The sequence below is a fragment of the Hippopotamus amphibius genome, chromosome 7 (genome assembly GCF_030028045.1).
Source record: "Hippopotamus amphibius kiboko isolate mHipAmp2 chromosome 7, mHipAmp2.hap2, whole genome shotgun sequence".
NCBI lineage: Eukaryota > Metazoa > Chordata > Mammalia > Artiodactyla > Hippopotamidae > Hippopotamus > Hippopotamus amphibius.
In genome coordinates, this window is record NC_080192.1 from 337674 (window position 1) to 356617 (window position 18944).

General features: G+C 66.1%; 1 protein-coding gene across 11 annotated transcripts in view; it reads right to left on the minus strand.

The window, feature by feature from the left end:
- PPP6R2 (protein phosphatase 6 regulatory subunit 2) overlaps nucleotides 1-18944 on the minus strand; it is an 83207-nt gene that overhangs the window by 759 nt on the left and 63504 nt on the right. For 9 of the 11 annotated variants that reach the window (XM_057741291.1, XM_057741287.1, XM_057741293.1 and 6 more), the window contains 19 exons: nucleotides 18093-18230; nucleotides 16868-16933; nucleotides 15284-15396; nucleotides 14900-15013; nucleotides 13690-13816; nucleotides 12694-12846; nucleotides 9050-9253; nucleotides 7733-7797; nucleotides 6104-6219; nucleotides 4760-4845; nucleotides 4487-4567; nucleotides 4084-4181; nucleotides 3702-3759; nucleotides 3506-3621; nucleotides 3259-3422; nucleotides 2709-2880; nucleotides 2537-2625; nucleotides 1868-2030; nucleotides 19-285 (listed from right to left, as the gene is read on the minus strand). In XM_057741291.1, coding sequence (XP_057597274.1) covers nucleotides 19-285; nucleotides 1868-2030; nucleotides 2537-2625; nucleotides 2709-2880; nucleotides 3259-3422; nucleotides 3506-3621; nucleotides 3702-3759; nucleotides 4084-4181; nucleotides 4487-4567; nucleotides 4760-4845; nucleotides 6104-6219; nucleotides 7733-7797; nucleotides 9050-9253; nucleotides 12694-12846; nucleotides 13690-13816; nucleotides 14900-15013; nucleotides 15284-15396; nucleotides 16868-16933; nucleotides 18093-18230 — 2390 coding nt within the window. The remainder of the gene's footprint in view (nucleotides 1-18; nucleotides 286-1867; nucleotides 2031-2536; nucleotides 2626-2708; nucleotides 2881-3258; nucleotides 3423-3505; nucleotides 3622-3701; nucleotides 3760-4083; nucleotides 4182-4486; nucleotides 4568-4759; nucleotides 4846-6103; nucleotides 6220-7732; nucleotides 7798-9049; nucleotides 9254-12693; nucleotides 12847-13689; nucleotides 13817-14899; nucleotides 15014-15283; nucleotides 15397-16867; nucleotides 16934-18092; nucleotides 18231-18944) is intronic. The other 2 variants (XM_057741290.1, XM_057741289.1) reach the window with 2 other exon arrangements.

Consider the following 18944-nt stretch of genomic DNA (forward strand, 5'->3'; position numbering starts at 1 on the left):
CCGCCCCTCCTCGCTCACCTGTCCTTTGTCACCGTCCCCAGGGCGGCCGGCGTGGAGACGGCTGGGCTGGCTGGGGCTGCCGTGGTGACAGCCACCAAAGGCCCTGGGAGGACGGCCACGGCCAGCACCGGGGAGACTGCCAGGGTGGCCGGGGCGGGGCCGGTGATGCTCGGGGCCGTGGCGCCTGCCACGGCGGCCTCAGGGAGGATGGCCACGGCTGGGGCAGAGATCACTCGCGCAGGGGCACAGGAGGCGGGGTCTGGCATGCTGGTGGTGCACGTGGCCCTGGGGGCAGATGGGCTCTTGGTTAACTGGCCCCCCGGTGCGGCTCCACCCTTCAGGTGGCCCAGGCCGTGCTGCCACCCCAAGTGCCAAACATGCCAGAGACCACCTGCCCGTCCACTGAGGCATCACACCTCCTGCCCAGCAGCGCTCTTCCTGGGCATCCCGACCCGCCTGGCCCCCTCCCCACCCCACCCCCACCCCCGGGGGAACACGCCCCTCAGGTGCTCCCGGCAACCTTCACCACTCTGCGGACCAGCCGGGCCCACAGAGTCCCGCCCCCCGGACACCCTTCCCTGGACACCTCGCAGGCCCCCACGTCTGCACGGCGCTCCCCCCACACCTAGAGAGGGCGAGAGCACGAAGCCTTGGGACACCCGGCCCTGGCGCTCAGCTCTGGTCTGGGGCCCCGGAGAGCGAGCCCACAGCCCCCACCTGTCCAGCGCCTGCTTCCACTACGGTGTCACCTCCAGCCTCACGGTGACCCTCGGGAGCCAGTGAGGGCAGGGGCGGGAGGGGGCGGAGCCTGGGGACGAGCCCTGCGTGTCCACCCACAGCACCCTGAGGATCCCACCACGAGCTGCGTGCAGGCCGTGCCCTGAACCAGGGGGCTTGTTTTCAGAACATCACCTGCTTCTTGGGGGGCGGGGGGCGGTTTCGGGGAATGGTGGGGGCGGACACGAAGAGAAAAAGGTTTAATTGACTCTAAAAGGGAAGGAAACCCATTCAGGAACCACGTGTGCACCTTTAACCCAGCACAGAGGGTCTCCCGGGCCCAGGCACCCAGCTCGCACCCCCCCCCCCACGCCCAGTGAACGGGGGCCCTCCTCCGACAGGCCCTGTGGGCGCGGCCCTGCTCCTCTGGGCTGTGCCCACCGCCCGAGCCCCAGCGCAGGGGCAGCGGGGCCAGCGTGCTGCCAGCCAGAGCTGCAGCCCCAGCACCAGGAGGGGCGCTCGCGGGAGCAGCACGTCACGCACCGGCCCCCCAGCTCCTCACGGGCGTCTGGCCTGGCCCCCCACCCCCACCCCCGGTCGCCTCCTCACACCGTGACTCCAGCACCACTTCCTCCCTCGTGTCCCACCAGCCCTCCCGCCCTGCTCTCTGTTCACCGCACGTGGCTCCTCACGCCGCCCGCCTGCCAGGAAGCACCTGTCCACCCGCGGGCCCGAGACCTGGGCCGTCCGCGCGTGCAGGGGGTGGCGCGCGGCCGCCCTTGCAGGGAGGACGCCCCCGGTCAGGGCCCAGCCCAGCGTGATGGACGTGCGTCCGAGGCGCCCGCTTGACGTGGGCGTGCGTCTGGGACCAGGCACCTGCCCCAGGAGGGCGGCAGCTCCAGAGCCCGCCCGGAACCCCAAACGCCCGGCCCTTCTCCCCGACGCGGCCTGAGCACTGGCCCTGTGCTGTCTCCACGACCCCCCCCGCTTCCACTCAGACAAAGGGGTGTCCCTCCTGTCCGAAGCTGGCCTCTGAGGAGTCACGGGCCACCAGGACAGGAGGCTGGGCCTGCTCCCAGGTCGGCGGAGGACTGGGGGTGGCCGGACCTCCGTGGGCACCTGGGGGCCCCGCCCAGCCTGTGCTGCTCACCTGGGCCCTGACGCGGGTGGCGGGGGGGCTTCCTGGCCGGGACCCACGCTCACAGCCTCCGAGGCAGCAGCCACCTTCTGCGGGTCCTCACGGCTGCTTGCGGCCACCGGGGGTGCCTTCCTGGTAACACACGCGTTCCAGGCCCCCGCAGCGGCCGGGACAACTGCAAGACAGGGAGCCGGCGGTGCCGGGTGAGGACAGAGGGGCCCGTGTGGGGCGTGCGGGAACTTGACCTTGCACCTGGGGACGCACCCGTCCCCTACACCCCTGCCACGTGAAGGTGCAGGAACTGCAGGCGGGAACAGCTCTCCCTGTAGGGAGGGCCACACGCAGCCTTGCGGTTCCAAGTCCCTCCCTGTGTGGCCCTGACACCCTGGGCGGCTTCCAAGCCTATTTCACAGGGTGCTAAGGGCCAGGGCTCTGAACAGGCCCCAGCACAAGCTTCAGGGCGGCACAGTGCGCGTGTGACCCACACCTAGAAGGCAGCAGGGCCTGGGGAGACAGGCCCTGCCCAGGCTCCTGGCATCACAGACGCGCGTGGGCTGGTCAAACCTGTGCCTGGAGCCAGGGCCCTCCTCCCACCTCCGCATGCCCACCAGGAAAACACGGCAGCCCCAGGGTCTCGGCCACCCCTTCCACTCCCCTGCCCTCGGGGTCGCTCCCACTCACAGGTTCTCTCTGGGCCCTGGTTCAGGCCACCCTGGGCATCGCCGTGACCCGTGTCCACCGGGGAGCTGCATCTGGGCCCCGACTCAGAGCTGCAGACAAGGCCAACCCTGAGCCCATGCCAGGGAGACCTGGCCGCCAGGCAGCTGGGGCCGCCCCCCACTGCCCGCCTCACCAACAGAAAGGCTGGAAGTCGGCGAACGTGGCCCAGCCCTTCTCCTCCGGAGCCGAGGTGCCGGGGGAGCTGACTGCCCACACACGGGAACCCACGTCCATCGCCACTGCTGGGCCCGGGCCCAAGGCCACGGAACCCGCCGGCTCATCAAACACCATCCACGGGGCGCCTGCTGGGGGAGACACGGTATCCGGGCCTGCTCACCAGCAGGCGGGCCCCACCTGCCCTGCGGTCCAGCCGTGACTGGCGGTGGAGGCCCCGTGGCCGCGGGGCGGGCGTGCCATTCCCGATGGTGCTGCTGGACGCCCGCCTCCGGCCACGCGGGGCGGTGAGAGTGACTGACGGCGCGGGAGGCCAAAGGCTGCGTGCCAGCGTGGCTGGGGCACGGGAACTTGCTGGAAAGTGTGTGCCGCAGGGTCAGTGGGTGTCGGGCCCACCGCAGCTCCAGCCACGCCCCAAATCCAGGGCAGGCCAGGGCACCAGACCCGTGTCCCCCACGTCCCCGCCCAGGCCCCCTGCCTGGCCCACACTCTGCAGCCCCAGTATCTACCTTCTGAGCCACCCTCCACGTGGGGACCTTCCTTCTGCGCAACAGCCTGGGGGGCGCCCGTGCGACCCGCATGCCTGCCCGCTCCCGGGCTCTCCGCCCCGCCCTGGCCTGGGCTCTCCGGGCCGTCCTCCAGGCAGCTCTCCGCAGCAGGAGGGCCCCCGAACCTGCGGGGAGACCACGGTCACAGCGGCGGGGGCCCGGAGCAGCCCTCCGCGCCCGCCCAGCGCCCAGGGCCCGCCGGGCCCACCTGGCCCTGGGCGCCCGGGCTGCACGCTGCGTCTCCTCGTCCTCCCAGAGGTCGTCGTCCTCGTCAAAGGGCTGGATGTGGTCGCCGCAGCAGGCCTCAAACAGAGCGGCGCCGGGCTGCGGAGGGCACACGTGGCCCCCGCGGCCCCCACCCCCGCCACGCCCGGCCTCCCCCGAGGGGCACCCGCGGGACTCACGCCGTCCTCATCCGCGTCCACGCGGAAGCTGATCTCCGCGATCCTGTCAAACGGGGCGCTGCGAGGACGCGGGACTCCGTCACCGCCCGCCGAGGGGAGGGCGGGGGAGCGGCCCCCCGCCCCGAGCAGACCCGAAGGGGCAAAGGCAGGGGCCAGGCCGTGGGCGGCTCCCCTCCACGGGCGCCCCTGCTCCCTTCCCGCCTCTGCGAGGGCAGCCAGGGTGACTCCCACCCGGCCGGCCGCTGTGCTTCCCCCGAGGGTGTCTCCGGGCCACGGGGTCACGTGGCTTCCAGCTGAGGAAGCGGTGTGACGGCCTCGAACCTGGCCACGCCCAAGACCCAGGACGGGGAGGGGGCAGGCGGGGGCGTCCCGCTGGGCTCACTTGACGCTGCCATCCTGCTCGGCAAAGTCCTCGTCACTGAAGCCGAACTGGTCCACGAAGGTGGCTGTCATCTGCTGGACCTGGTACTCGGAGAATGCCTGGGCAGAGGCCCGGCCACTCTCAGGACACCCCTGGGGCTTCAGCGGCTCCTCCCAGGCCCTGCCCTCTGGGGGGGGTGCCCACAGGCACCTGTGACTCTAATGTGCCGCGCGCCCACGTCCCCGAGGGTCTCGTCAACATGCAGTGACCCTGGCCCCCACACGCAGCGGAGGAGGGGCTGCCCCCGAGCAGCAGGGTGAGCAGCGCCTCCCAGGTCCCGCCCGAGGCTCTGGCGGCGTCTGCGGGACACCCTCGAGGCCTCAGCACTGCCCGGTGTGGGGAGGAGGAGCCCAGCCGCACACACCTGCTGAAGGGACAGCGCGTTAGGGAAAACGCCCTCCATGTCCTCGTCCTCACTCGAGGGGTGAAGGTGGTGCGTGCTAACCTGCAACGGCCAGGGTGGACCGGCGTGAGCCGGCGTCCAGGCCGTGCCGACCCACCCTCCCTGCGCAGGACATACTGGGCCTCCGGCGCCAGGAGGCCCCCGAGCCCTGGGCAGGCAGGGACCGAGGGGCCAACGGTGCTCTGCCCAGAGGGCTGCAGGGGCCCCACGCTCGACCGGCCCGTGGCTGCTCACCAGGTCCACCGCGTTCCTGCGGTTGGCCTCCGTCAGCGTCTCTTCCACGAAGCTCTCCCAGCGACCACGGCAGTCTGCGGGGAGCCCTGTGGGGAAGGCCACCCGGTGAGCCCTGGGGATGGAGCCGGAGGCCGCATCCCGGTCCCGCGAGGGTGCACAGGCCCCGGGGACACAGGACCTCGGGCACAGTCACGTCTCTCCCCAGCAGCCCCGTGCGCATCTGCTTTTCTGGGAAGGTCAGAGCCCCAGAGACACTTGCAGTCCACAAACAGAGCTTCCCGCCCGCGCCCACACCAGGCCACCCCGCGGGCACACCCTTGTCAGAGGTGCCGCCGGACTGGGGGCCTGAGCCCAGCCCAGACACCACCCCCTGAGAGCTCTGCGCTCCTGTCAAGAGCAGCACCCCCCGACCCTGCACGCTTCCTGGCTCACAGCTGCCCCGGGGCCGCAGGGGAACACGGCCACGCCCGCCGCGGCCACGCCCCCTCCACGACCAGCCGGATGTCTGCGGGGCAGCTTCCCCAGCCCACGACAGGGACAAGCCCAGCACCTCCCCTGCCTTCCCTGAGCTCAGGGCGCCGCGGCCCCCACACGGGAGGCACACAGCACACGCACGCCGCCGGGGCCCTCAGACGATGCTCACGTTGGCTGTTCACTGAGCGCAAGCGACACCCTCACCCCCGGCCGGCCCTGTCCTCAGGGTCCCAGCCCCTGGGTCGTCACCATCCATCGCCCTCGGGCCCCCTCCCCACCGCCCCGAGCGCCCGCCCCTCCTGGTGCCCGACACACGCTGCTCAGGCTGGCCCAGCGTCCTCTTCCCCAAGAGGCCACACAGGCCCCTGGAAGCTGCCCTCCTTCTCCCGTCTGCACCGAGACCCCTCGGGCCCTCCCAGCTCAGCCCAGGAGGCCTGGGGCCCAGGAGCTGCAGACGGAGCGCCCCGGCCGTGCGCGGGCCGCGAAGCGGCATGGGCGGCAGCCCCCAGGTCGGAGGGGCCCCGGGTCTCGGTAAGTGGAGGCCCGGGGAGCTGAGAGAGATGAGGCCTGGCCGGGGAGGCCCCACAGCGGCTCCCAGTGCAGAGAGGCCCCTCGCTGGCTCCCCAGACGAGCCCTGGGCTCAGAGAAGAGCCGGGCGGTGCAGCAGGCGTGCGGGTGTGCAGGCAAGTGCAAGTGGTCCAGGGCACAGAGGAAGACGCCCAGGTCCAGGCCCAGCTGGCAGGACTGCGCCCGTGGGAACGGGAGCCACCCGTCAGGTCCCAGTGCGGGTCCCGCCCACGGAGGCGGGGGTGGGGGGACAACAAGGGGCGGGGCCCCGCAGGCAGCGACACGCGGACCGGAGGCGCTCACCTCGGATGACCTCGCTGACCTGGGCCTGCAGGGGGCCCCCCTCCAGGCTCTGCACCACCGCGTTCGCGATCCGAGTGAGGTGGCCCATGTTGCCACGCCTCATGCCACCCGCGGCCCTGGAAGAGGAGGCGTCAGGGCAGCTGCCGGCCCTTCTCCGCAGCACACCCACCCGGCCCAGCCCGGCCCTGAAGCCTCCCCCGGGCCGCCTCCCCACGGCCCCCGCTGCCCTGTGCACCCGTCTCACGGCTTCTCCCGAGGCCGCTTGTTTTTGGTGCCACGTCACTCACTGACCACCGAGAGGGAGCCCCCCCTCCGTGCAGACCACAGGCCTGCAGACCTGCACCCGGGCGCAGCAGCGAGGGCAGACCCAGTGCACCCCAAGCCCCCGGGAAGACGGGGGACCAACCGGGACCCGTGGGCATCGCGGCAGGGGCTGTGGCCTGGCTCCCTGGCTCCCGTCCACCTGCACACCCCACGTGGCCGCGGACACACAGCTCTCCCTCAACGTCTCGCCTGTCCCACACAGGACCCGACAGAAGAGCACATCTTCAAACCCCCCCAAGGCCCTGGGCAGAGCGTTAGAGGGCAGACTTTCACCCATCTCTCAGAGAAACGCAGCCCTCGCATCCCAGAGCAGACAGCACTTGCGTTCAGCCATCTCTCTCCTCAGAGTCTGACGACCACCAGAGAGGAAGCAAAGGTGGTCGTGAATCGCTGGGCCCGCCCGGCAAAGGGGGTCAGGGGAGACTGGGCGGAACTGGCCCACAGGTGAGGCTGGGCTGCGGGAGGAGGCCTGTGAGCTGCCGTCGGGATGCAGACCTGCGCTGAGCCCGCGGCCTGCCGTGCCTGGCCCGCACGCCCACCCACTGCTGCCCGCAGCTCAGGGGCCCCTGGGGGGCAGCAGTGAGCCCCCCCCGACACAGGCACACGCGTGAGCACCAACATACGGAATGCCAGGAGCAGGCTCAGCACAGCCCTCCCTGGGCACCACACACTCTGGGCCCAGCGGAAGGCTGGGCGGCCCCATCTGCCCTGTTGCTCACTTGAGAGTGGACGCAGATTTGTGGGTTCGGTAACAGCAGGACAGGAGGGATAAACGAGGTGAGGTCGCAGAGCCTCCCCCTCCCAGGTCAGAGCAGCCCCCCGGGTAGGGCAGAGCTGAGGGCCAGGGCTGCCCACTGGACCCTGCGGCCACACCAGGGACCTGTGCGGTCAAGTCTTTCAAGGAGAGGGTGACACCTGGTTTCAGAAAGGTGCCAACTGGTCACAAGACAAGAAGCCAGGTGGGGCAAGAGGGAAGCAGGAAGTGGCCTGGACGCTCTCTCAAGGGTCTGAGGCTCCATGAAGAGCAGCAGCTGGAGGCCGGGATGGGGACGTGAGAGGATTCGGGATGCCGCACACACAAGGGACTGAGGTCCCCACCGATGGATGGGAGAGGGAGGAGGACGGTGTGGGGCCCAGGCAGCCGCGGGAGCAGGACCAGGACCAGAGCCCAGGCCGCGTCCCCCCGGCCTGCGCCCCGGCCCCGCCGGCAGCACTTACAGCTGCACCCAGGACAGTGGGACCCTGCCTTGACCTCAGACCCTCCGGGGCAGCCCTGGAGCCCAGGCCGAGCCCCACGGTCCTTACTGTGCGTGGTCGTTGGCTTCCCAGGCCTCCAGGATCCGCTGGACCAGGCAACACTTCTGGAACAGCTGGGGGACAGGGGGCGCAGCCAGGGCTCAGCAGGGCTGCGTGCTCCCCGCACCCACCCCTGGGCTGAGCGGGCGTCGCAGGCAGCAAGCCGCACGTCGGCCCTGGCTCCCTGGGGGCAGCCGCCGCGTCACAGCGCGGCCCTGGGGTCCCCGCCAAACGCCCCGGCAGGCGCCGCTCCGGCCCGTCCCCTCGGGGCCCGGGGTCGCCTCAGGACGTTCTCGTTCCCTCAGCCTCCTCCTGCCTCTCACCCCACCTCCGGCCAGTCCCCTGCCTTCTCTGTCCAGCAGGAAGGCCGGCGGCCCCAGGGCCCACCTGCTTCCAGGCCCTCACACAGCTCTCCCGCACCTGGAATGTTCGTTCTGGGCTCCCACCCCACGTGCGGCCTCATCACCCGGGGGAGGGTCCCTCCCTGGCCTGCACAGGCCCCGCCCACACCCACGCCCTCTGGCTCCCATCACCGAAACGGCCCACTCCTAGCTACTCACCCCGCGGCCGGCGGCTGTGGTCAGGCTCAGGCCTGCAGGCGCGGCCCTTCAGGACCCCCGCCCAGGCCTCCGACCAGGGACCCAGGGGCCCCCTGGCCAAGCCCCTCCCGTCCGCGGCCCGGGGCCACCTTGGGGGACAAACGGGCTGCCCCCCAGGGCGCCACGTGCACAGGCGGGCTCCTCGGCTCGGGGGCTGTCCTGCCGCGTGCTCCACCCTGCGCGCCCCCCCCCCCTTCCTCAGCGGAACACCCTCGGAGGCCGACGCCCTGCAGGCCCGGCGCTGGGCGCGCCTGTTCGAAGCCCGGGGAAGGGCGGCCCCGGGGGCTCTGCACAGCGGGCCCACGCCGGCGGGAAAGCGCCGGGGAAAGAGAGAGGAGGGCCGCGCAGCCACCCGCACTTCCCAAAGGCTCAGACTCCCAGCAAGTTTCTCGTGAGAATCAGACACGTTCAATCCTCCCCGGGCGCTTTCCTGCACAGCACGCGCGCGGGAGCGGACTTGGGGGCAGCACCGGGCCCTCCCGCGCCCTCCACTCCACCCGCTCTGCAGCCCGGCAAACGCGGGCACCTGTGACTTCCCGTCGCGTGGGCAAGAGAGCAGCACCCCTGTGTCACGTGAGGGTCAGAGGAGAACACATGCGGCCCCACAGCAGCGACAACGTCCACACGGTCTCGGTGGGGTTCCGCACACGCAGCAACACACAGTGACACACATGACACGCAGAGACACGAGGGACGGGGCAACGCGCGCCACACGGGCTGGACTTACGTGGGTCACCATCGTGCTCTCCCTGCGGCGGGCGGCAGGCTGGGGGGTCTCTGGGTCCCCGAGGGAGGGCGGAGGCCCTGCCCCACACTCAGGCGCACTGGCCGCGGCCCTGTCCTCCTGAGCAGCGTGGGACAGGATGGCGGCCACGCACAGCTCCACTTGCAAGTGCAGGAAGTTATTCCAGGTGTACTGAAAGAACAGGTCCTGGGGACACAGAGGATGACGGAAGCCCTCAGGCTGTCTCCTTGGGCGGAACCTGAGGGGGTCCTCTTGTCTTGCCCACCTCCTCACTCTGTCTCCTGATTTCCTGGCGGCCACGGGCCTTCCATCTCCAACCAGCTTGAGGCTCTGCTTCTGTCTCGTAATCTCTGCTTTTATCTGACCTCTTCCTGTGGGTTTATTTACCCTTCTGTCCTAAGTTAGAAGCTTCACCCGTGAGCCCGCAGCCTCCCTCCTTCTCCAGTGCACCTTTACAAGGCTGTATGTGTCCCTGCAGAACCCGCCTCAGCTACATGCTACATGTTTTGCCATGTAGTCTTTTTATCATCCTTCCTTCATGATTTTTTTTCTTTGACCCACAAGTTACAAGGGAGTGTGCTCAGTTCTCCACCCCTGGGGACCCCCATCCAGGAGTGCCGTGAAACCAGGAGGTGCGGGTGTGGACACTCCCCTGGGAGCCCTGGCTGAAGCCCCCGAGGAGGCTGAATGGCCTCTTCCAGACCTGCCCCTGAGGTCAGCAGGGTGGCACCGGGGGGAGAGGCACACCCACCCACGCCCCCACGGCCACCTCACACCCAGCAGGGGCCACAGCAGCCTGCGCCCCAGACCCTCTGCTTCCTACACGGAAGGAAGGGGGTGTGTGGGGTGGGAGACAAGTGCAGACCCCGCCCCAGGACATCAGTCTGGGCCCTTCCTTCCCGCCAGGGAGCGGGGGCGGGATGAGGAGGAGCCCCTGCTGCCTGAAGCAGCTCTCCTCCCCCAGAAACACGGCCTCTGCTCTCGGCTCCACCTTCTCCACCTGTGTGACCTCGGGGGACGCTGGAGGTGGCTTCATCCGAGCTGCCTCGTCTTCGACAGTCAGACCCACCTCCCGATAAAGCAAAGCCCAGACCAGACGGCTTCGCTGGAATCCTTCCAAACGTTTAAAGAAGAATGAACACCACCAATCCTTCTCAGAGTCTCCCAAAGAATCAAAGAGGAGGGAGCACTTTCTACCTAATTCAGTCTGCGAGGCCAGTATCGCCCTGACACCACAGACATCACGGGAAAAGAAAATTAGAGACCAACATCTCTTATCAACACTGACGCAAAAATCCTCCAAAAAATACTAACAAACTGAACTCAGCAGCATATTAAAAAAATTATACACCATGACGAAGTGGGATTTATTCCTGGAATGCGAGAATGGTTTTTACATATGAAATTCAATCAATGTAATATACCACATTAAAAGAATGGAAGCTTCCCTGGTGGTCCACTGGTAAAGAATCTGTCCTGCAATGCAGGGAACGGGGGTTTGATCCCTGGTCAGGGAACTAAAATCCCACATGCCTCGGGGCAACTAAGCCCCGTGCTGCAAACCACAGAGCCCACGAACCCCGGAGTCCCCGTGCCACAACTAGAGAAGAGAAAACCCGCATGCCTCAACTAGAGAGAAGCCCACGCACTGCAACGAAAGATCCCACATGCTGGAAGAAAGACCCAACACAGCCAAAAATAAAAAACATAAATACAGGACGTCCCTGGTGGCGCAGTGGTTAAGAATCCGCCTGCCAATGTAGGGAACCCGGGTTCAATCCCTGGTCTAGGAAGATTCCACATGCCGCAGAGCAACTAAGCCTGTGCACTACGACTACTAAAGCCCACTCGCTCTAGGGCCCCAGAGCCACAACTACTGAGCCCACGCACTGCAACTACTAAAGCCCGCACACCTAGAGCCCGTGCTCCGAAACAAGAGAAACCAACACAATGAAGAGCCCCTGCTTGCCGCAACTAAAGAAAGCCCATGCGCAGCAACAAAGACCTAGCACAGCCAGAAAGAAAAAAAAAAAAAAGACAACTCACAGAATGGGAGAAAATATTTGCACATCATATATCTAACAGCCTAATATCCAGAATCTATAAAGAACTCCAATTCAACAACAACAAAAAACCAAACAACCCAATTCCAAAATGGGCAGAGGACTTGAACAGACAGCTCTCCAAAGAAGATACACAAATGGCGACCAAAAGCACATGAAAAGATGCTCAACATCACGAATCACTGGGGAAACGCAAATCAAAACAGTGAGATACCACCTCCAACCCATTAGGAGCGCTACAATCAAACAAATGGAAACTACGTGTTAGGATGTGAAGACATCGGAACCCTCGGACATCGTTGGTACAAAAGCACAACAGTGCATGCACTGGCGAAGAGTGGACGGGTGCCTCCGGAAGCTGAACACAGAACGGCTGTACGACCCATCAATCCCACTTCCAGGTGCAGAGTCAGAACAAGTGAGAGCAGGGACTCAAGCAGATCCTCGTACACCCACGGTCACAGCCCCACTACTAAAAACAGCCAAAATGTGGAAGCAACGCACGTGTCCATCAATGCATGAATGGATAAACAAAACGTAGTATATCCGCGAATGGAACATCCTTCAGCCTTAAAAAGGAGAGAAACGGACACACACTACAACACGGAGGAACATTACGCGAAGTGAAATAAGCCAGACACAAAAGGCCAAACTCTGTCTGACTCTGTCCCTGGAACAGTCAGGTTCACAGAGACAGAAAGCAGAAGGGCCGGGGCTGGGGCAGGGGGTGAGCACCGAGCGCTCAATGGTCAGAGTCTGAGAAGACGAGAAGGTCCTGAAAACAGTGGTAACAGTTACACAACAATGTGAACACTGAACCGTATGCCTGGAGATAATTAAAATGGTAGACACTTCACGTCACATATATGTTGCCACAATAACAAGAAAGTGAAAAGGGGGAGTAGGAGAGAGAGCTTTCTTAGAGGAGAGGAAAGGAAATGAGGTCTTTCCTAGTCACCCTCTGACCCACATCTGGGTTCTAGTCACAGCAGAGCCCAGTGACTTCCAAATGCTGGAAGGACTCCTGCGGCAGGCGGTCCTTCAGGCCCAGTTCCAAGGCGGCTCCTTCTGGGACTGAGATTTAAATTTAAGGAGATTTTAGCTTCCTGGGAGCAGAGGCCCAAGGGCAAGGCCAAGGAGAGAGCTGGGGGTGCACGAGCTGGGCGCACAGCTTGGGCGAGGGCCCCTCCCCATTACCACTGCCTGCAGAGCCGCCCTCAGACACCCCGGGCGTGGCCAGCACAGGCTCTGCCTTCACTGTGGCGACGGGCGGCGGGACACAAGGCCTGGCTCTCTAGGATGTTTTAGGCTGAGGAGCTACAAAATTCTCTCTTGAGGCAGAAATGAGAGAAGGGACTACCCGTGCTCTTTGCCTGGGGGCAGCCCTGCCTGAACCTAGAAGGAGGCGGGCCCCACCATAGCGTGGGGGGCCTCACCAGCGACCTGACATCAAGCCCGGGGGGAAGGACGAGGTCTTTGCACAGAGGTGCCTGTCCCAGGAAAGCACCAGAGCCCCCCTGCAGGCAGGCCCTCGCCCGTGCCCGTGCCGCAGGCACGGCTCACCAGCAGCACGCCCATGGTGTCGAGGCGGCAGAGCTCCTGGTTGACGCTGGGTGTGTCCGTGTGCAGCAGAGCGGCCACGAGGCGGGCGCCGTGCAGGCGGGCGCTGCCCAGGGGCTCCTCCAGCACGCCCACGGTGGTCAGGATGGCTGCTTTCTGCAAACACAGGGGCGCCGCCCGGTCAGAGCCATGTGAGCAGTGTGGTCACCACCCACTGTCAAAGGGCAGGGCTGCTGCTGCATGACGTGCCCCAACCGGGGCGGGGGGGGCTCCCTGGGCATCGCCCTCTGCGGGAGGAAGCAAGGGTCCGTCGGGTGAAGAGCCCCACAGCTTCCCTCAGGGCTCCTGAGAGGGACCGCGGGCGGGCCGCTGCTCGCGGGCGCCCAGGGCACGCTGGTCTCCGCCCGCCAGCCGAAGGGATGTGACCTCAGCGTACGAGACGGAGAAGCCTGGTGACAGAGCTGGCCTTGTGAGGCAGGGTGATCCCGCACACAGAGCACCGTGTGTCCACCTGTCATCAGCAGGATGTTCCAGAACCCCTGCCTTCAGGAGCCTCCTTTCCCGTGTGGGAGGCAGACCACCAGCAAGTGGGCAAACACAACGAACACGGCGGCAGGCCGAGGGGGCGCTGGGGGGGGACCGAGGAGAGGTGAAGGGGCTGCATCGAGGGGCTGAGGAGGAGAGGAGACCACACACTGCCCACGGCTGCTCAGCAGAGCAAGGGGTCTCCCTTGGACCCCTAACCCTTGGCTGGGTGCTCCCAACCGAGGCCAGGCCTACGGTGCCCTCAGACCCTCGGACAACCCCCTATCGGAAGGCAGGAGTTATCTGGGGGGTGGTGAACCGTCCAACTCCCTGGCCTGCCCAAAGAGAAGACGGACACTCAGCAGGTGGGGTCTGAGTGCACTCGCCACGCTGGGCGACGCGTGGGGTCCTGGCCTTGCCAGCGACCCAGCCCACGAGGGCTCCAGAGCCCCGACCTCTGCTCGGGGCGCGTACCTTCGGTGGGCTGAGCAGAAGCTGGTGGAAGTCCTTCAGCCGTGGCTCGATGCCGCGCAGGACGCCGGAGCTGACGGCGCACAGCCTGTCCAGTCCCTGAGAGCAGGAGTCCAGCAAGCCCTCCGTCCTGTGGACCAGAGGCAGCTGGACACGGGGACACGGGTCCCGTATCACATCACATGTCCCACCCACGTGTGCCCTTGTCACCTCCAGGGAGGCTGCTGACCGTGGGGGTGCCGGGGGCCGTGTCCGGTGACCCCCGTGGTGGGCTGTGGCTGTCACACCCCCAAGACAGCTCTACTCCCCCCTCCCGCCTCGAACACCGTCACTGCCGACCCCACCCCTCGGCTGAGACACAAAACTGGCCACGCAGTCCCTTTGGCCTTCTCAAGCTAATTTCTCTGAGATCTTTATTTAAATACTTTTTCCAATTATAAGAGTAATACACAGCCATTATAAAACAAACGTTTAAACACATAAAAGGATAATAAAGCAAAGAGAACCAGCTGGCTCATCTGCTTTCCACACTGTCGTGCTGCCCCTGCATCGCGGGCGAGGCCCCGACCAGAGTCCCACTTCCCGTGGGAAGGGCCCAGCCTTCCCGGGCTCAAGAAGATGGAACATCAATATTCTGGCTGCCACACGAGAGAAAACGGCGATAACATCGCAGTTCTATTTTTAGATAACAAATCAGTACGTATGTATTGGGTGCCAGAGAGAGAGAGAGAGAGACTGCGAACGCTCTCGCCATCATTACGTCAGCTTCCCGTTACTCCCTGGTCGTCCTTTTCTCTGTCTTTAAAAAGCCAGCACAGGCTACCAGTGCGGGGAGCGACGGGGACGCTCCCTCCAGAAGGAGGACAGGAGGCAGCTGCAGGCTCCTCGGGAGGCAGCCCACCAGCAGGGGCACGCGACGGGCCCGGGCGCACAGGAGCGTGCACGACGCGCGCTGGGGAGACGCACGGGACCGTCCTTGCGGGAGCCCACCGGCCGTGCCTGCTCCGCACGCACGTCTATAAACACTTTGCCAACTGGGGACGGGGTGCCTCTGGGCTGAGGTGGGGACGTGACTGAGGGTGAAGGTCAAAGGGGACCTTACGGCCGCAACGTTTATCTTTGCAACAAGGAGCGTGCACCCCCGTGACTGCGCGTTACCGCTCCCGGGCCCTGTGTCACTGCGGGGACAGCGCCGCCCCCGGGGGACACTCACCCCGCCCGCCGGGGCTCCAGCAGGGCCAGCAACACCTGGGTCCCACTGACCAGGCAGAGCTCGGTCTGGGCTCCGTCAAACATGTTCCTCAGCAGCTGCTCCACGCAGTCCTGCCTGTCGGACACACGTGACGTCACCAGCTGGCAGCGTGGACACACAGGCACCCCCACCTCTCTGCTGCCGAAGCAGCAGCGCCCGGAGTCCCGGAGGGTTCCCGCTTGCTCAGGGCTCAGGCCTGGCACCCACACTCTCCGGACCTGCCAGGAGACCCAGCCCGTGAGAAAGAGGCCCATCAAGCTCACTCTGGATCGAGGCGAGCGCCTCAGAGACGACCAGGGGAGGTGGCGGCGTCCCCGGCCCCCCAGCACCACGGCCCCCACTCACGACTCCAGCACCAGGAGGAGGGGGTCTGTCTCCGGAGCCTCCTGCAGCTGGCCGCCCTGCTCCCTGGCCAGCCTGACGATGTCACAGAGCGTCTGAGCAGCGTTGGACTGCCTCTGAAGAGACGGGACACAGCGCTGCCCTCAGGGCCAGCCCGCCGCACAGTCGGAGGCGCACCCTGAGATGCTGGACTCCAGCCCGTTCACCTCAGAGACACCCGGTCTGCCTCTCACCACACTGCGCAGGTCTGGGCCCCCCCACCCCGGAGCTCCGGCGGGGCCTCGACGGTCACACCCGCCACGCGAACACTGCGCCAGCCCTCAGACACGCACGGCGACGTGCCCACGGCACGGACCCAGCAAGTGGCTATTAACACACAGGGTGAGCCCGAAGAGCGAATGAACACAGGAAAGCTGCCACAGAGAAAGGAAAGGACTCAGCTCTCCCAGGGAAACACCCAGAACCTCAGCTGTGGCGCGCCTGCCCACCGCGTGGGTCAGAGGAGCAGCGCTGCAGAGGAAGGCGCCACGGGCTCCGCGCAGGGCGCATCTAGGTGCGCAGCCTCGACGTGCAGCCCCACCCCCACCCCCAGAAGCTGGGTGAAAGGAAGCACTCCAGGACTATTTTAAGGAAAAACGAAAGCCACCAGGTTGCCTCCGCGGCCTCCCACCCGCCTCCAGGCCTGGGAAGGGGCCGGTCCACTCACAGCTCACACTGGGGAAGGGCGTCTTCCTTCCCCGACCTGGAGCACAGAAACCCCTGCCCGGCGGCCTGGCCAGCCCCACGGGCCGACAGGGCCCTGCGCAGCACAGCCAGGCAGCAGCAAAGGCTCGGGCATGCGTCGGCACCGCTGCTCTCCGAAGTGCTGACGAGAGCACGCGTGTGCAGCTGTGTGCCGTTGTGACGTGCAGGAAGAGGCCTACTGGGATGTAACCCACACTCTCCGCAGAGACACCGCCAGGGCGGGGGAGGGGCCGAAGGAGCCCCACTGCCCCCCCGCACGCTTCCTCCAGAGCGCGCACCCTCGTGGACCCATCTCCTCGAGCGCAGGCTGGAGCCAGCACTCGGGGGAGCAGGACGCCGCCGGTGAGGGCTGCCACCGCCGAGCTGGGTGTCTGCTCCGGAGGGGTCAGCCGCAAGCTGAGACCGCCCTGAGGGGAGGCCTGGCAGGTGTGGAGCTGAGGGCAGCCTCAGCCAGCAGCCCTCAGGAAACCGAGTCCTGCCCTAGCGGAGCCCTGACACGGCCAGAGTCTTGTGGAGGCCCCGGGCAGAGGGCCCGTGACCCCTGGCCCGTAACCACGGAGGCAAAGAAAACTTCCCGTTGTAAGCACCTCAGTTCCGGGGGAATCTGTGCTTCAGCCGCAGGTGACTAATACAACTCCACTCCAATTGCTCTTCTATAACATGTACACGTTATTTTTTAGGAAAAAAAGTCTAGAAGCCAGTGCTTGATGAAAGGCAAAGAGCACCCGCTGGCCCTCCTCCGAGGCGCGGAGTGCCTCGCCCTCAGGCAGCACGGGGAGTGCCTCCGCCGGCCCTGGGTGAGGGCTCCACTCCGTTCCCGGCGGGGCTGCCAGCCCTACTCACGTCCTCATCCTGACTCGGATGGATCAGCTCCACGAGCCTCTGGATGACCTTCTCCCCACTCAGCCACTGCAAGGGAAGAGGAGGCCTGTCGGTGACTCTGCTCACGTCGGACGAAATGGAAGGCACGTCCTGCGGCGCCACAGCAACCCACGCGCCAGGTTCCAGCACAGAGCCGCTCCACCCACCGCGCGTCCGCCCAGACCAGACAGCAGGAGCACCGGCCGACTTCTGGAGAGACTCGAAGATCGTCGGGGGGGGGAATCCCCGCCCACACAGCCTCACGGTTCAGACTCTTAAACACAGGCAAGCTCTGTTCCCAGGACATCTCCAAAGCGGAGCCTGGAGCCTCCCGTGCCAGCAGGGCTCTCCCAGCCAAGAGCCCAGCGGCTCCCTGAGGCACCCAGGCCTCTCCAGGCCAGGCGAGCTCCTCCACACGCTTCCTGCTCCCAACATGGGCTCCGTGTGGCCAGGGCAGGCTTCCCACTAACTTCTGACAACGGCTGATGCTGCTGCTGCCCGCACTGGGCCGCGCCAGCGACCACCACCAGCTCCTGGAGGGGACTGACCTACAGCGGGGCACGTTACGGGCTGAGAGTGACAGCTGTCGCCTGACTCCAGGAGCTGGAGGACTGGCAAGAAGGACCAACGGTTTACTTATTTCATTTTAAATTGCACTGCAGGCAAACCCCACCGAACGACAGCGGTCTGTCCAGCACTGATTCCTGGGCGTCTCTGGGTTGAGCACCCTCCTCTTTTCTGGGAAAGCCCTCAGGGAGCTGTGGGCGGCCCCTCTCGCTGCGAGAACTGCCGGGACAGACACAACCCGACTCCGGTCCTCGCAATGTCTGACACGGGATCCTTGTCAGTGAGGGTTTCCTCTTGGGTACGGGCTTGGGCACAGGGCCAGGGCCCGACGGCGCCCGCAGCCCTGGGGGTGGCGGCGCAAGCGAGGAAGCCCACGTCTGCTCTCTGCTCGTGAATGGACAGAGTCAGGACAAGAGAAAAGCTGCAGACGCCGGACCCAGCCTCGAATACGAGCCCTGACGGGAACCCCTGGTGACCCATCCCGGAGGGGAAGGTCCTGCTGGGGGGAAGCTGGGCTGCCGGGCCCCCTCGTGCTGCTTCACCAGCTCCAGCCTCGCCCTGCCAGGCACTCACGCCGCACTCGGAGAACCTGCAGGAGCCCGCAGACGGGGGGGCTCGGGGAGGAGGGCCACACACTCACGTGCAGGACCTCCTGCCGGAGCCCGGCAGGCTCGACGCAGCTGGCCAGGCGCAGCAGCAGGTCCATGAGGGCCGAGGTGCCGATGTGCTTCAACACCAGGCTGATGAACTGCTCCTTCTTCCTCAAGAACACGATCACCTGCAACCAGACAGCCCCTGAGAGGCGCGCAGGGCGGACCTGACCACCCGGAGACGCTGCCCCACGACCTGCCAAGGGAAAGGGTCATCCTCAACAACAGCGAGCAGAAGTCACGGCAAGCCGCGGAGAGAAGTGTACGCGGGTGACGCCCTCGCCCCCGTGGCAGCAGAGACCTGAACACAGGCGCGTCCACAAGGCGGGGGGGGGGGCAGAGAGGACCCCGGACGGGCGGGGTTCGTCGCACGCCAAGGCTGGGCACCCATGTGGCCCGAACACCCGAGTGAGACGGCACAGCGACCGCTCCAAGCGCACCGGCTCACGTCTTCCCAGCAGAAATGACCCGCGCAGACAGAGCTGAGCCTGGAGGTGGCCATCACGGACCGCCCCCAGACACAGGACACAAACCCGGGGAGCGGACAGGCCCCACGGGCGGCGGAAGGGAAAGGGCTGAGGTTTCAGAAAAGCAGAGGCAGAGACGTGCTGCTGGCTGGGGACCAGAGCCCACAAGACACGACGCAGCCAGCTGCGTGTACAGCCACAGGGTGCGGTGGCTGAGGGCAGAGGGCTGGGAGAAGCCCAGGCAGAGGCCTTCTTGGCTACGAGTCTGCTGGTTCAGCTCAGCTTGGCCACAGAGACGAGGTGCCTGCAAGTCCAGGCCACTGCACTGAGGCAGACCCAGGACTCCACCGGGGCAATGGGGGCGTGCAAGAGGCA